The 17,569-nt window shown below is 36.3% G+C and overlaps 1 protein-coding gene across 1 annotated transcript in view; it reads right to left on the bottom strand.

The window, feature by feature from the left end:
* SEMA3C (semaphorin 3C) overlaps nt 1-17,569 on the bottom strand; it is a 197,328-nt gene that overhangs the window by 86,091 nt on the left and 93,668 nt on the right. The window contains exons 3-4 of the mRNA XM_043872373.1: nt 6,358-6,518; nt 3,606-3,668 (exon numbers count right to left, since the gene is read on the bottom strand). Coding sequence (XP_043728308.1) covers nt 3,606-3,668; nt 6,358-6,518 — 224 coding nt within the window. The remainder of the gene's footprint in view (nt 1-3,605; nt 3,669-6,357; nt 6,519-17,569) is intronic.

Raw genomic sequence — 17,569 nt, 5'->3', positions numbered from 1 at the left:
TTTATGATATAGTATTATTATGATATTACCTGGGGTCAAATTTCAAATTATATTGAATTATTTTCTAATGAATGAGCATTATTTTCATAATTTCAATTAAAATTTGATACAAGTAAAAAATATAAAGAAGGATGTTTGTACGCTTTTTGATTGCTATAAAAGTAGGAAATCTGTTACTAGGTTATGCTTTTTTTAGTAGAAAACTAACATAATATTTTTAAGTAAAACATTAATTTAACCACCATATATTTTTAAAATTATACATAATGAATTTATAAATTTAGTAATCTAAAGGCATTAATAGCTCTTTATCTACTATGTCCTACTCCCAACCTGAGACAATGACTTGGAATAGATTACCATGCTTACTGCTTCCATTTCTGTTTTTTCCAGATCTTGTTTAAATTTCATGAAGTGCCTAGATACAGATCTGGGCACTAGAGATAATGACACTTACTACCTGGCATTTCCAACCACTAAAAGTGCAGTGAAATAAGTTCTAGAGGGTTTCAAGTGCACATGCAGGGAGGGGCAGCTAGCCCAGTTCTCAGTGGTAAGAGAAGATTCTCCAGAGAAGTGACATCTGAACTGTCATTTGAAAGAGTGGGCAGATGATTCCCAGGCTAAAAAGATGGGAAGGTAATTTCTCCTTGGAAGAACAGTTATGACAAACCTAGACAGCATATTAAAAAGCAGAGACATTACTTTGCTGACAAAGGTCTGTATAGTCAAAGTTATGGTTTATCCAGTAGTCATGTTTGGATGTAAGAGTTGGACTATAAAGAAGGCTAAGAGCTGAAGAATTGATGCTTTTGAACTTCGGTGCTGAATAAGACGCTTGAGAGTCCCTCGGACTGCAAGGAGATCAAAACAGTCAACCTAAAGAAATCAATCCTGAATATTCATTGGTAGGACTGATACTGAAGCTGAAGTTCCAATACTTAGGCCACCTGATGTGGAGAGCTGACTTATTAGAAAAAACCCTGATGTTGGGAAAGATTGAAGGTAGAAGGGGATGACAGAGGATGAGATGGTTGGATGGCATCACTGACTCAAAGGACATGAGTTTGAGCAAGTTCTGGAGATGGTGAAGGTCAGGGAAGCCTGGCGTGATGCAGTCCAGGGGAAAAGTTAAGATAAGACCTAACGTAGCTGCCACCAGAGCTATCAAATTTTTCATAAATACCCCACCTGCAATGAATTTTTCTTTGTCTTTTGTGTGTATACTTAGCGTTTATCATAATCTCCCTGGAGAGGCGGCATGTTTCATCAACTAAGAGCAAAAGATCTAGAGCCATATGTGCTTGAGCCAGACAGAGGCCTCTCACCTAGTAGTGCAGCTTTGGGTAAATTCCTCATTCTCTCAGTGATTCGGTTTATCTATCTTAAAAATGAGGATGATGACAAGGTCCATCTTATAGCACTGTCACAAGGATTAAAATAAAACACTTAGAATAGCACCCGGCCCATTCTATCAGGTATTGGCAAATGTTAGTTGATAATTACTGTATATATGTCTCCTCATCTCTAGTATACTGTAAAGGCTCATAAAGGTAGGAATTCCACTTTAATCACCTCTGGTTTCTTCACAATATCTAACTGATTTGTACAAATTAAAATAATCAGTTCCTGCATTTAAAAAAATGAAATATCAAGTAATTAGATGATATTTATTTCAAAAGATCCAAAAGATTCTTAAATATTTGGTTTCATGAGAAGTATAATTAAAATACATTGTTTGTTCTACAGAACTTCTATTTAGCTATCATTCTTCTACTGCTAGTATCTTGACTAAAAAAAATTGTTTTTAAGAACCTCACACGTATTAAGTGAGATGAATTTGTCAACATTCTCTTCTCTTGCAAAAAACAGAACATACATTTGAAATTTAGTTTGAGTTTTATTTCCTAGGATCCAACAATGTTGGCTCTACTCCAACTCTCTACCAGTTACCTCTGCTATATATATTAATTGGATGTCTGGCAAAACATAAAGATATCCATGGATGATATCACACCATGATAAAATTATGTAAAAACATAAGCATGTATTAATGGCTTCATCTAAAGACCTTTAATTATAAGAAAGCAAATAGTAGAGCATTTCTACCTTGTCAAAGGGAGAAAGGAATCAAATGACTTGGCTAAGATCCTTAAGAAAATCAACAACATTTTTTGGAAAGAGCATGTGCAAAGGAATCTAAATTCTATACATTCTGCCTGTGGCAGTTTGTATGAATGGAAAAAAAAATTGAACAAAGAACAGTTAAATACAGTAACTGTAGCTGCAGGATATTATTGTGACAAAAGGTGAGACATGTTCATATATGCATCTGTGGGAAAAATCTCTACATTAGAGAATTAAAAGAAAATAGTTTACTTCATACAAAATTATTGGAATAATAGCTTCAGGGAACCAAAAAAAAAGTTCTTTTTTCACAACATTAAGCTTAATTCTACTATTGGTTTCTTAGAGGGCAACTGCAATATACTCTTTTGAATGTTTCTTTCACATTTTTCTGGGTTTTTTCCTTTTTGACTATGGTCCACAAATCCTGTGGGTAGCAAATATGCCCCAGTGAGCTCCTGTCCATTTTGAATTTTCTCTTTAAGGTGAATTAAGAAACTGAAACAATAAAACCCTGAGCTGAGTCACTCCTGATAAGCACTCTTGCCAAAACACCATCTAGTAATACCTGAAGATCTTCTGTGGTCCTGCCTCACGGCAGGCTTTTTCAGAACCTCGTATTGATACCTAAACTGAATCAATAAATATAAAAGTTTAAGTTCCACACTTCTTCTTCCACAAGGAAGAAGTCTGAGACAAGAGGTAAAATGAATATAAGCTTCATTATAAACGCTAAATGTGGCAAACAGATCTTAAATGCTGCAAGCATGGCAAATATTAGCAAACAAACAAAAAAAACCCAACAAAACCCATTAAATGACTTGTGTACTTAAAGAGTTGCTCCATTTTTAAAATAATATTCAAGAATAATTTAATATGTCCATTTCAGCAAGCTATTTGTAGAAATAAATATAGATTTATTTCTTGACTCTCTATATGAAATCTCACCTAAAGGAATACATTTTGTAAAAGTGTTGTACACTGAACACTTACTTATGCTTATATCCGTTTTGATTTTTGTTTCTGTGGTTATTTTTAATTAACAAAGATACCAGTCATTTCTGGTGATTTATACCTCTGGAATGTGCTGGCTAACCATAACCCTTTGCCGAGAATCTTTCTTGGGAAAAGCCCACATTGTATCTGGGAGCCACTCCAGACACTTGAATTATCATTATTTTAGCAGCATGCTGAGAATTCTGCAGGTTGAATCCACTTTGAACAGGGGTTATTACTAAAATCCATCATGAAAAGTGTCAGGGTGCAATAATAAAAGCAAAGCAGGAAATTTTTACCCAGTCAGGAATTCCTAAGTTACAGTGTTTAAGAGTTCCAATTACTTTGAATTTACATTTTTTACCATATGTCCTGCAGAGGATTCAGAACACCAACACCCTTTGTCTCACTCTTGGCTGCACTCAAAATACATGAATTCAAAGACCAAATATTTAAGTTTTGGATTTTTTTTAAGCACTCACTGTGGGATCTTTGCCAGCCATTTTGCACTCTTCGACTTTGATTGCAGACGCTGGCCAGAAAACCTGCTCAGAAAGGAAAACAAAGGTTGCATAATCTCATTTGTACATATGACAGCCCAATGTTCTTCATTTACTTTATGCCAACAGATTATTTTAAAGTTATTTCTATACTTAAATTTCAAAATTCTTCTTTCATTTATGAACTCAAGTTAATGAAGGCTTTATTACTTTATTCTAGCAATTATGTTTTTGTTTCTTCCATGAATTTTTCCTTTAACAAGTCTTTCTATGATAAGTGCCCATTTACTAATAGTACAATTTTTCAAATAAGGAAATTATTAATATGCACAGTATAATGTGTATTTCCCTCCTTCTGATTTACAATACACTTTTTACAACTGGTCATATGACAGTGAATTTATGTTCATATTGCTATCTCATTTTTTTCAGTAAACCACACAGCTAGGCTGGTAGATTTACCTGAAACTAGGTACTTCAACAGCTAAAATGACTCAAATAAGGACTCTCTCTGACATACTGTGACAGCATTCTAAGTTGTTGTAGCCTTGGATTAGGGCTGGTGGGGATGACTTTTTTTTTAATTGTCATGTTAAAATAATAAATTCAGAAGTCTCCTTGTTGTAACAAATTTATAATTAATCTACTTTTATTTCTTTACTCCAATGAACCTCATTTTATTTCCTTGCTGTGAAATATTTAGATTGGTGCAGAAGTAATTGCGGTTTTGCACTGTTGAAATCTGCTGTTTAACATCAGAATATATTCATAAATAAATGTGGATATATTGTACATTTTAATACACATTTTTGTTTTATGGGTTTCTTTTTGCAAATGACTTATTATTTACTTTTTATTTTATATGTATTTTAGACAATGGAATGGAGAAGGAGATGGCAGTATTCTTGCCAGTATTCTTGCCTGGAGAATCCCAGGGACAGAGGAGTCTGGTGAGCTGCTGTCTATGGGGTTGCACAGAGTTGGACATGACTGAAGCGACTTAGCAGCAATAGCAGACTACGGAAATAATATTAGACAAAAAGCAAATTTGAGTGATTTTCTTATTAAATTTCAAAATCAATTGTAAAGCAGCAGAAACAACTTGCAACATCAACAATGCATTTGGCCCAGGAACTGCTAATGAGCATACAGCACAGGGGTGGTTCAAGTATTTCTGCAAAGGGGATGACAGCCTTGAAGATGAGGAGCATGGGGCCTGGCCATCGCAAGTTGACAACTACCAATTGAGAGTCATCATTGCAAATTGACAGTGACCAACTGAGAGCCATCACTGAAGGGAATCTTCTTACAAGTACATAAGAAGTTGCTGAAGAACTCAATGTCGATCATTCTAAGGTTGTCTGGCATTTGAAGCGAACTGGAAAGGTGAAAAAGCCTGAGGGTGCCTCGTGACCTCACCGCAAATCAAAAAAATCGTCTTGAAGTGTCATCTTCTCTTCTGTGCAACAACAAATCATTTCTTGATAAGATTGCAACCTGCGATGAAAAGTGGGTTTTATATGACAACCGGTGATGACTAGCTCAGTAGTTGGACTGAGAAGAAGCTCCAAAGCACTTCCTAAAGCCAAACTTTCACCAAAAAAAAAAAAAGGTCATGGTCACTGGTAGTCTGCTTCTGGTCTGATCCACTACAGCCTTCTGAATCCTGGCAAAACTAATACATGTGAGAAATATGCTCAGCAAATCGATGAGATGCACTGAAAACCTCAACTCCTGCAGCCGACATTGGTCAAAGAAAAGGCCCAATTCTTCTCCACAACAATGCCTGACCATGTCACACAACCAATGCTTCAAAAGTTGAATGAAGTGGGCTACAAAGTTTTGCCTCATCTGCCATATTTACCTGATCTCTCATCAACTGACTACAACTTCTTCAAGCATCTAGACAACTTTTTGTATGGAAAATGCTTCTACAACCAGCAGGAGGCAGAAAATGTTTGTTTAAATCCTGAACTTTGTTAAATCCTGAAGCAGAGGTTTTTATGCTACAAAAATAAATTTACTTCTTGTTGGTAAAAATGTGTTGATTGTAATGGTTCCTATTTTGATTAATAAAGATGTGTTGGAACCTAGTTTTAATAATTTAAAATTCATATTCTGAAACCACAATTACATTTACACCAATCTAATATAGTGAAATAGTTAACCCTTGAACAACTTGCTGGTTAGGGACACTGACCTTATATTCCAATTCCACATCTAAAGATTCAATCAACTATGTAATATGTAGTATTTATAACCCTCAAAAATCTGCACATAAGTGGACCCATGCAGTTCTAATCCCTGCCGTACAGGCCACACTTGTTCACAGAACAGTGAATTTAAAAATAAAAACAAAAAACAGTGAATTTAATAATTGTGTTCCTTTCAAGGCTGTCTTAGACTACATACAGATGACAAGGTAAGCTATCCTTTAAACTAACCATTTTTCATGCTATACTCCATGCTTCTCTTTTTTGCTTTTGATGTATGTATACACGGGAAGTATTTTCTCACTTAGTTTCAAGTTTTAGATGGTTAAAAACTATGAAAGTAGACATGGAGAACTGAATTTATTATATTTTCAGTCCTTGAAATAAGTACTAACTTTCAACTACTTATTGAAATTTGGCCTATTCTAATGAAATTCATAATTTTTTTGTCATATGTGAAATTTTTAAAGAACAAGGCATCTAGGAATTCAGCACTGCCCTCATGAAAATGATAAACTTACACTCAAAGGTTCTTGACTTATGTTGTTAATATTCAAGGAAAGAATGTGATCTTTGCTGCCCACGTACATCCGGTCCTGATCTTCATCCATTAATAATATCCTGTAGTCTAAAGGGTGTTGGGATAGGCTGAAGTATTCAGATGTCTTGGTTTCTCGAAGCTCTGAAATGGTGAACACCACAAGTGAAAATTGAGAATCTTGATCTTATTATTTAAATGAAAATTATCTTACTGAAATATTTACAAAAAAAGTCAAGATATATTTTCCTCTTACAACAAATTAATTTTAAAACAGTTATCTTACTGGATTTTTTTAATTTATTGCCTTTATGCTGAATTAAAACATAAATCAGGAAATGCAATGTTAAAGTTTATAGTAGTATTACTTGATTACAAAATTATACACATTTCATAAGATCTTAACTCAGTTTTTTAGTTTCTCATTGGCTCAAAACTAGTTAAGATAAATCAATCAAAAACAATTGAGTAGACTGAACAAAAACAAAAGCAACAACAGTGTAAATGTCTTCCTAGCTTCTCTTAATGTTTTATTGTTGGATTCAATATGTTCATCTCTTTAGGGCTGTTATTTCCAACTTTAAACATTCATCATGTACATATGTATCAAAAGAAAAACATGAATTTTCAAATGTTCTGAATTTTTAGATTTTCAGTATCTCAATGGTCAGTGACACATGTTCATTTAAATTCTTGTACATTAAATGTGTGTCTTTATAGCTAACCTTTCAAGACAATGAATGTGCGTGACAATTAAAAAAATCAACAATCATTGTAGTAAGTTCAATTTTCTTTCCAGTCAAAATGCTCCTTTGCACAATTAAAGACTTTTCCAGTCAAATGGTTCAAGAGTTGTTTGTTCTTTTGATTATAATCTTAAGAAAGTGATAAACTCTACAAAACAGTCTGCTTTCAGGCATTACGCTTTCAATGTTGGACTATTTGTAAATTTTAGTCATTGAACAGCAAATGCATTTCGAGAAATTCTCATAGGACTGTGATTTGATTTAAAACAAAATTAAAAATTCTAAGAATTCTTATAGGCAGCCATGAACTTTATTCTGTGAGCATCCGGGCTCATGTGCGAAGACAGAGAACAACAAATTTAACCTGTTTTCTGGGCATACCAGTTCAGAATGTCTGTCATAATGTATTTCAAGTGATTTTATATCTAGCCAATGATCTAAAAATACTATGGGAGCAGAATAGTGATTATGAAGCCAGACTGTGGCACCAAACTTCCTGTGACATTGAGCAATTTACTGCACCTCACTGTGCCTTAATTTCTTCATTTGGAAAAAGCAAAAATAATGGTATGCTCTACTGAGAGTCTATATGAAAATCAATAGAATTGATACATGTAAATATATATCTGAAATGAGTGACAAGCTATTCAATTATAATAATCATTACTGTTGGTCTGAATAATCTGAATTATTAGTTATAGGAAAGCATGAAATTAGAAAAAAATGTAAATTTTCCTATTTTTTCTTTTTCTTTCTTTTTTAATTTAAAAAGCTAGATTCCTAAAATTACTAAAAAATCTCTTAAATCATAGTCTCTGACATTCTGTCCTCTCAGTGACAGTAAAGTGCAAGATTTTTTTTTTATGTGAAAAGAACCATCAACAAGTTAGTAAAGTATTTCAGAGGAATCTTAAGAAGTAAATCATGAGAGAAGACAAGAACAAAAGATATTGAAAGATCATTTAAATAAGAGGCTCAGGTGACAGATCTTTGGAAATAACAGACATGACGGTGCAGCATGCTAACCTAGTTACTGAGCCTCACTAGATATCACAGACAGCCAAGTGATGTAGCTGGCAGTCCTGGTGTAACTGGCCTGGAAATTGAAACACCTTCTTTCATGAGCAGAGTAAAAAAGAGTGGAGAAATGTCATTCAGGGAAAAAGTCAGTCCTTGCTAGATGAGAGGTTATTGTTGAAACAGGAAAAAAAAAAAAATCCAAGACTTCAGAACAGGGGAGAATATAAAATGCAACAAATGTCACTCAAAGTTTGGAGAAGACACATTCTGCTTAAATTTGCCTAAAATCCAGAGCGTTTAATAAAGCTTGCTTTTCACCCTATGGAGAGAGATTCATGGTTTTGCAATTTCCCTGTTAAAACATCATTTGTAGGGTTCCAGTTGGGTGCAGGATAGATTTTCAACAAACACCTCATGAACAAGTAACTCTCCAGTGAAATACACAGACCAAGTAAAATGCAACTGAGTTCATCACATCTGGGATCTAACCACCAGAATCTGAATGTTGGCCCTGCCATTTCATTTATTGATGTACTTGGCAAGTGCCTTTACCCCTCTAGACTCCAGGGTTTTCATCTGTTAAGTCAAGATAATAATAGTTCCTACATCACAGGGGTATTGTGAGGTTTAAATTGTTAATATGCATCAAGTGCTTAAAAGAGTACCTGTCATATGGTGACGTGGGTTACATGGGTTACGTATTATTATGACTTGGGACAAGACATCAAGCTTTAGACAAATAAGAAGGACAATTTATTACATAGGGAGCAAATATGGAGGGACCACACTGTCTGATTTATATTTATTAATATATTTATAATATTTTTGCTTTTCACATGTAGAATCTACTCAACTTATTTGAGCAGGACAGTAAAATAATAAACTATCTTTAAGAATAATAATTTGAGGATAATTCGGGGGCATGTGAAACTGGAAAACTAGGAAATGCTGTTCCAGCTATTATGTTAATAAAGATCTGACATGCCAGAAATAGATGTGAGGGATGCTTGAACGATTTGGAATGATTTTATATGAAGCTGGCCCTTAGGTATAAGGAAGAGGCAATCATTTTCCAAAGTTGTAAACCAAGAACAGGATGAATTGAACATGGCCTATACTACTTTCAAAGGATTTGATAATGGAAATTTCTTTGGTAAAGAGATTGAGTGTTGATAGATTCAATTCAAACCAAAGCAGAAATATTCCACAAGCATGTAAAATTTAGATAACTAGTTTCCCATCAGCAATATCAAATCTGCAGGGAGAGACCTCCAGTTCCTCTCATGGATGATGTGAAGTTCTGAGAGTACACAGGTCTGAAGAAGTTCTGGGTAGAAGCTCTGAAGAAGAGTAAATAAGCAAAGAAGAGAGACACATTGATTGTTAGATCCAAAAAGAGTAGCTCTGTAATCGAAATTCAAAGTGTGTCATGAGGAATATGAAGCAATGTGATATTGTGGAGAAAGTACAGAATTGGAGTCAAACAGTTCTGAGGTGAAATCCCCGTTGTATCACTCACTAATCTGTTAAAAAAAAAAAAAAAACAAAACACTACCTCTTTTCTCCCAGGTTTTGATGTTCTCATCTACATACTGGTTACGTCAATACATAGCTCAAAGGACGCTGCACTAGCACACGGCAGAGAATCAGTGTGCTCCTGTCATCAGGAAAGATCAGCAACCCTCTGTCTAACAGACGTTTTCTTTTTCTTTCCTGTTGGCAGAACTGGTCTGTGCCAACTACGGTGGATGCCCTAGAAAGCTAATGTCTAAAATGTGGCCACATGACTAGTTTTGACCCAACAGACATAGAGAAAGTCTTCTCCAAGGTTACTGGAAGAGGGGATTGGGTCTTGAAACTAACACAAAAAAAGAGGTGACTTCTTTTTCTGGCTCTGGACATTGGCATGTGAGCACATGATATTTTCATCAGTTGCTGCTACCAAAAAGACTGTTTTCTGAGAATGCAGAAATTTTAAAAAACTTGAGTTCTCTATGCCCTAACTAACCCTGGAACTGCCCTATTACAGGACTACTTCTCTCTTTTTTTTGGCCATACTGCATGGCATGCAGGATTTTATTCCCCAGCCAGGGATGGAAACTGCCCCCCATGCGGTGGAGGCTCCAAGTCTCAGCCACTAGACCTGGGAAGTCTACGCACTACTTCTGTTACATATGATTAAAGAAAAAAAGATCCTTGAATTTTTTTAAGGCGCCTTGAGTTTCCAGTGTTCACAGTCCCTAACACCTTCTCACTCTTCCTACCATGGTTTCGGTATTTTTTTTTTCTCAAAATATTCTTCATTTTTTCTTTCTTTTTGCCTTCTCTTCCTAATCTATATTGAAATAAAACCAAGAGTGTTTATAAAACTGAGCTGGGAAAATAGCCTCAACCAAATTTTATTTGCAAGTAACAAACAATGGCAGTTCTGTTTACCTATTTCATTAGAAAATAATCAATTTCTGGCATTAAATTCAAATACCAGAGGGAGCAATAACTGCATTAACTTAAGACCTTTCTGGCCCAAGGATTTTATCTCTTTTTGTGGGCCATAAAGCTATCTTCAAATTTAATTACCTGTAGCTCATTGACAGTTGACAGCTATTAACCAAGGAAGATTTACTTTAGAAGTACCTCTGTTAGAAGCCTAAAAGCCAAGGTTATTTTTTTAAAACTCTATTTAAATTGCTGTTAGTTAGCCAAAATTGAACTTTGGTGCCTGGGAAAAACTAAAAAAAATCTAAACAAACATTTCCTTTTTTTTTTTTTCCCCTTAAAGAATAAAGAGAGGAGTTCAAAGCATCCAGAATTTTTATCTATAAAAAGAATGAAGAATTCATCATTTTGACTTAATGCAGATCCAACTTAAGTCAACGAATGAGTCAATAACTTGACCACAATTACAGAAAATGACTGATACAATGATTTGGCAACAGTGAGAGAAGGAAGTCACCATTACTAGGCTCTCATCTAAACAAGTCAAAGGATGGCACTGTCCTGCATCTGTCTCTTTATATCTTAATAATTGTGTCATTGCTTTTACAGCACTGGAAGTATATCCAGTTGAACTGTTTCTCAGGACACGCTCAACTGATTGATAACGAACTTTGAGAGTAAGTGGTATTAGAAACAGCAGTGGCCCCACAAAGGGCAGTACAGGTCTCTAAGTCCCTGGGAAAATCTCCTGGGAAACAGTACTAAAACAAACAAACAACAACACCACCACCTACATGTTTCTAGTTTGAAATCCACATTAATGTAGAGTTCAAGGTCGAAAATTACTGTAATGCCTTCCATGCCAGTGTTCCCTGAGGGAAAATTTGTAGCATTATATGCTCACCTGGAATTCCTGTTTTGATATGGAAACCTCAAGAACTGTGAGCCTTAAGAATTTAACCAAGGCTGGGAGAACAAGAAGTTTCCCCAAAATATAAACTCTAGCAATACGAATTTCTAGAACCACTTGAATATCGTCAACATCTTACTATAGCAATTAAAACATAGTTTAATATACAGAATGTATTCTGCTAACAACACTCTTTCCCGAATGATATTAAGAATTAACCTTTGTACTCTTGGGCTTCCCTCGTGGCTCAGCTGGTAAGGAATCCGCATGCAGTGAGGGAGACCTGGGTTTGATCCCTGGGCTGGGAAGATCCACTGGAAAAGGAAAAGGCTACCCACTCCAGTAGTCTGACCTGGAGAATTCCATGGACTATACAGTCCATGGGGTCGCAAAGAGTCGGACATGAGAGGGTGACTTTCACTTTGTACTCTGCTAGTGATCTTAACAATTACAAGGTGACTAAGTCAATAAGAACTTATTCCTGTGCTGCAGAATGTGATCTTGGTGGAGGAAAGATGGGAAAGTACAGGGTTCTCTTCTATGAATAATATATATCTGTTAAACTACTAAGTAGAGGAACTTATTCCCTCAGAATACAATATTATCTTTCCAGCTATTATAAATTTCAAAACAAACAAAAGATTGCTTGATTGAAAAATCAACTCCTAGGAGTCTCTTTATGAAAAGCATATGCAACAGTCATTTACAATTATATTTAATTTTATAGTTCATGATGTGTTATTAATTTATATATTCACTGCATATTTACTGAGTGCTTATCACAGCACACTACATATCTGCTCACAAAAGAGGACACTATGAAAATATCAAGCCTCTATGACAATTATAAATCTTGCCTTGTTCTTGTTGTTTTTCAGTCACTAAATGGGGTATGACTCTTTGCAGCTCCACAGATTACAGCACGCCAGGCTCTCCTGTCCATCACCAGCTCTCAGAGTTTACTCAAACTCATATCCATTGAGTCTGTGATGCCATCCAGTCATCTCATCCTCTGTCGTCCCCTTCTCCTCCTGCCTTCGATTTTTCCCAGCATCAGGGTCTTTTCCAATGAGTCGGCTCTTTCCATCAGGTGGCCAAAGTATTGGAGCTTCAGCTTCAGCGTTAGTCCTTCCAATGAATATTCAGGGTTTTTAGCTAAATTTAGCTAAATTTCAAGGAAATTTAGCGCTGACTGGCTTCATCTCCTTGCAGTCCAAGGGATTCTCAAGAGTCTTCTTCAGCACCACAATTTGAAAGCATGAATTCTTCAGCCCACTCAGCTGTTTATGGTCCAACTCTCACATCCGCATATGACTACTGGAAAAACAACAGCTTTGACTATATGGACCTTTTTTTGGCAAAGTGATGTCTCTGCTTTTTAATATACTGTTGAAGTTTGTCACATTTTTCCTTCCTTCCTTCCAAAGAGCAAGCATCTTTTAATTTCATGGCTGCGGTCACCGTCCACAGTGATTTTGGAAAACAAAGAAATAAATTCTGCCACCTCTTCTACTTTTTCCCCTTCTGTTTACCTTGACGTGATGGGATTGGATGCCACAATCTTAGTTTTTGTTTTTTTTTTTAATGTTGAGTTTTAAGCCAGTCTTTTCACTCTTCTCTGTTAATTTTGTTTGGTTAAGTCCACCCTGACAGTTTCCTTACCATAAACCTCACCTCACCTATCTGCAGAAACCACACTGACAGATTTTAAAGAAAATCCTTAGCGTATCTTTTACTTTCAGGATATTGCTACTCACAAAACAATTTCCTCTCCTAATTGTCTTATCTCAGAAGAATTTTAAGTAGGGTGGTCTTAAGTGACCCGTCCTCTCCTGGAGGCTTACTATCTTGAAACTAGGATAGAAATTGAACTTCACCTACCCCGTTACGACAAACAGGCAGATAAAGATAAGAGGACTGAAACTTCAGCAGGCTGACACTATAGTTCCTAATTTCTAAGACAAAGAGAGACCAGAAGGAATGTAGTAAAAGTGAATTTGTTCAAAAATAATAGTCCCAAATAGCTACCATTTGTGGGATTAACAGTAGGAGTAATTAACTATTCTGGGTACTTAAAAAGCTTATTCCCATTTAAAACCCTTGTGTTAGGCTTTAATACTATTCCTACTCCATATTTAGGGAAACTAAACTTCAGTTAATTTGAGCAATCTAACCAAGGCCATATAGTAATGAATACTGATAGAAGAGACCAGAGCCAGGAATCAAAGCATGGTGGGTTCCTTCATCTGTGAAGTCAGTCAGACACCGTTTTGTTTTTCAAATGAGACTGGCAACTTAAACACTTATTTACTGGGTTTTTATCTTGCTCTTGACCTGCACATGAGTCTGTGTGTTACCTAATCCAAGCTTGGTCTGCTTGCACCATGACAGGCCAACTAAATGAGAGATGAAGTGTTGAGGCAAGGAATACGACTTTATTCAGAAGTTGGCTGAACAAGAAGATGGCAGACTAACGTCTCAAAATAATCATCTCAGAGGGGAAAGACATACTCAACTGAATACAGAGTTCCAGAGAATAGCAGGCAGAGATAAGAAAGAATTCTTAAGTGAACAATGCAAAGAAATAGAGGGAAACAATAGAAGGGAAAGACTAGAGATCTCTTCAAGAATATTGGAGATGCCAAAGGAAACTTTCATGCAAAGATGGGCACAAGAAAGAACGGAAATGGCAAGGAGCTAACAGAAGCAGAAGATATTAAGAAGAGGTGGCAACAATACACAGAATAATTGTACAGAAAAGACCTAATGACCCAGATAACCATGATGATATGATCATTTACTTAGAGCCAGACATCCTGGAGTGTGAAACCAAGTGGGCCACAGGAAGCATAACTACAAACAAAGCTAGGGAAGGTCATAGAATTACAGCTGAGCTACTTAAAATTCTAAAAGATGATTCTGTGAAAGTGCTGCACTCAATATGCCAGCAAATTTGGAAAACTCAGCAGTGACCACAGGACTGGAAAAGGTCAGTTTTCATTCCAATCCCAAAGAAAGGCAATGCCAAAGACTGTTCAAACTATTGCACAATTGTATACATTTCACATGTCAGCAAGGTAATAATCAAAATCCTTCAAGTTAGGATTCAACAGTATGTGGAGTGAGAATTTCCAGATGTACAAACTGGAATTAGAAAACACAGAGGAACCAGAAATCAAATTGCCAACATCTGTTGGATCATTGAGAAAGCAAGGGAATTCCAGAAAAACATCTACTTCTGCTTCAATGCTAAAGCATTTGACTTTGTGGGTCACAACAAACTGTGGAAAATCCTTAATGAGATGGGAATGCCAGACCACTTTACCCACCTCATAAGAAACCTGTATGCAAGTCAAGAAGCAACAGTTAGAACCAGACATAAAACAATGGAGTGGTTGAATACTGGGTAAGGAGTGGGTCAAGGCTGTATAGTATCACCCGGCTTATTTAACTTCTATGCAGAGTACATCATGAAAAATGCCAAGCTGGAATGAATCACAAGCTGGAATCAAGACTGCTGGGAGAAATATCAATAGCCTCAGATATGCAGATGAAATGAAGTGAAAGCCACTCAGTCGTGTCCAACTCTTTGCAACTCCATGAACTGCAGCCTGCCAGGATCCTCTGTCCATGGATTCTCCAGGACAGAATACTGGAGCGGGTAGTCATTCCTTCTCAGGGGATCTTTGCAACCCAGGGATCGAACCCAGGTCTCCTGCATTGCATGTGGATTCTTTACCATCTGAGCCACCAGGGAAGCCCCAGATATACAGATGATACCACTCTAATGGCAGAAAGTAAAAAGGAACTAAAAAGCCTCTTGATGAGGATGAATGAGAAGAGTGAAAAAGTCAGCTTAAATCTCAATATTCATAAAACTAAAATCATGGCATCTGGTCTCAACACTTCATGGTAAATAGATGGGGAAAAGGTGGAAACAGTAACAAATTTTATTTTCCTGGGCTCCAAAATCACTGCAGACAGTGACTGCAGTCATGAAATTACAAGATGCTAGCTCCTTGGAAGACAAGATATGACAAACTTGGCATATTATAAAAGCAAAGACCACTTTACCAATAAAGATCCATGTAGTCAAAGCTATGTTTTTCCCAGTAGTTATGTACCGATTTGAGAGTTGGACCATAAAGAAAGCAGAGCGCTGAAGAAGTGATGCCTTTGAGTTGTGGTGCTGGAGAAGACTCTTCAGAATCCCTTGGACAGCAAGGAGATCAAGCCATTCAATACTAAAGGAAATCAACCTTGAATATTCATTGGAAAGACTGATGCTGAAGCTCCAATAATTTGGTCACCTTATTGGAAGAGCCAACTCACTGAAGACGACCCTGATGCTAGGAAAGACTGAAGGCAAGAGAAGAGAGTGGCAGAGGATGAGATGGTTAGATATCATGACCAACTCAGTGGACATGAATCTGAGCAAATTCTGATAGAGTGTAGGACAAAAGAGTCTGGTATGCTGCAGTCCATGGGGTCGGAAAGAGTGGGAGGTGACTTAGCTACTGAACAATACCAACACAATAACAAAAGCAACTGAAAACAAAGGTTAAAGTCAAATAAAGAGATCCATCATGGAGTCAAATTGGATCTTTCCTGCAACATGTTCAGTGTCAAATATAGTATAAAAAATGTCTTAGTCTCTCAAATTTTCTTTATTTGCCAGTTTGATGAGTGCAGGGGCTACATGGGATGAGGGGAGGAGAACATTCTCCAAACAATTTGAGAACAGTCAAATTCTCAGTGATGCTATTCTCATTAAATCATCATAGCAAGTCTGAGAAGAATGAAAGTGAGAGCAGTCAGACAGAGATTCCTGTAAGAGGTAAAATGTTCCACTTTTCTATGTTTTTGATGGATGGGCATGATTGGCTAAGTGGAAGCAAATTACCAAATGGATGAAAGAAAGAATAAGTGATAGAGTTCTATTCAGTGAGTCTGGCCAAGGAAGGGCAAAAGTAAACACAGAATGTATCTCCCAGGCATTGTATCAGAGGAAAAATTAATCAATATAAGGATGATTCTCATCTTTACTTGCCCCAAACAGCCTAGTTTGGGACTGTTTATCAGTGTAATTATCAATAGTGCCCTCTTTAGACTCTCAAGAGATTCATGTTTAAATGATCATTTTAATTTTATGTTTTTTCTTCCTGTCTTGAATGACTTTCCATTACTTTTAGAACAAAATAATTTTTAACATGGCTTTTGAGGCCTGATATAATCTGGTTTAAGACTATCTCACTAGAAAATCTCAGTCATCACTATTTGTTCACTTTTTTTGTGTTCTCACTCTTCTGACCTTTTCACATCTTCAAACTTGCCTTCCTCCTTTCTGCCTCAGGGCCTTTGTATTAATACGTGCTATTCCTCCTGGTAACAGGACTTATCCTGCCTTTTACTAGCTCCTACTCATAACTCAAGCAGTAATTTCAATGTAATTTAAACTGGACTGCTTCATAAAGGCTTTCCTTGTCCTCCAGATGATGTCAGGTCTCAGATCTGCTGATATTTGCTTTATTTCCCTTAGAATTTTCTCTTCTCTTAAAGGCTGCCTGGAAGGTCATTTGAAATAGTTTAGATGTCATGGATTAGGGGTTCAGGGACTACACTGTATGACTTGCTAAGACCACTCTGTCTTCTGTATAATTTTGCAGATGAAACTGCCTCTAATTGAGAGAGAGAATTCTTCATTTATTCACATTCTACCCTCTTTTACTGTTACATTGAGTTTTATGATCTTTTAATCTTGCTAAATTAAAAATAAGGAGCATGAACCAATAAAATGAGAAAAAAATGTTATTGGATTTTTTAAAATTAAGGTTTTCATGATAATAATTTATTACTATGAAAATGTAAAGTGTATGGGGGAGGAGAAAAGGCGCAATTTTGAAGTGAGCCAAGTGGAGCTGAATTTCTAGCTTCACCATTTGTTGATACAGGGCTTGGTTTGACCCCCTTCACCCAATTACCCCTCTTTCTACCTCCCCCGCCTTAAGTTATGCATCCACAAAATAGAAGGAAGAATGAGATTATTTATTAACCAGAATGATCTTCAATGTTCCCTGTAGCAA

The sequence above is a fragment of the Cervus elaphus genome, chromosome 18, assembly GCF_910594005.1.
Source record: "Cervus elaphus chromosome 18, mCerEla1.1, whole genome shotgun sequence".
Classification (NCBI taxonomy): domain Eukaryota; kingdom Metazoa; phylum Chordata; class Mammalia; order Artiodactyla; family Cervidae; genus Cervus; species Cervus elaphus.
Note: the sequence above shows the minus strand (reverse complement) of the source record. Positions and strands in the feature narration are given on the sequence as shown.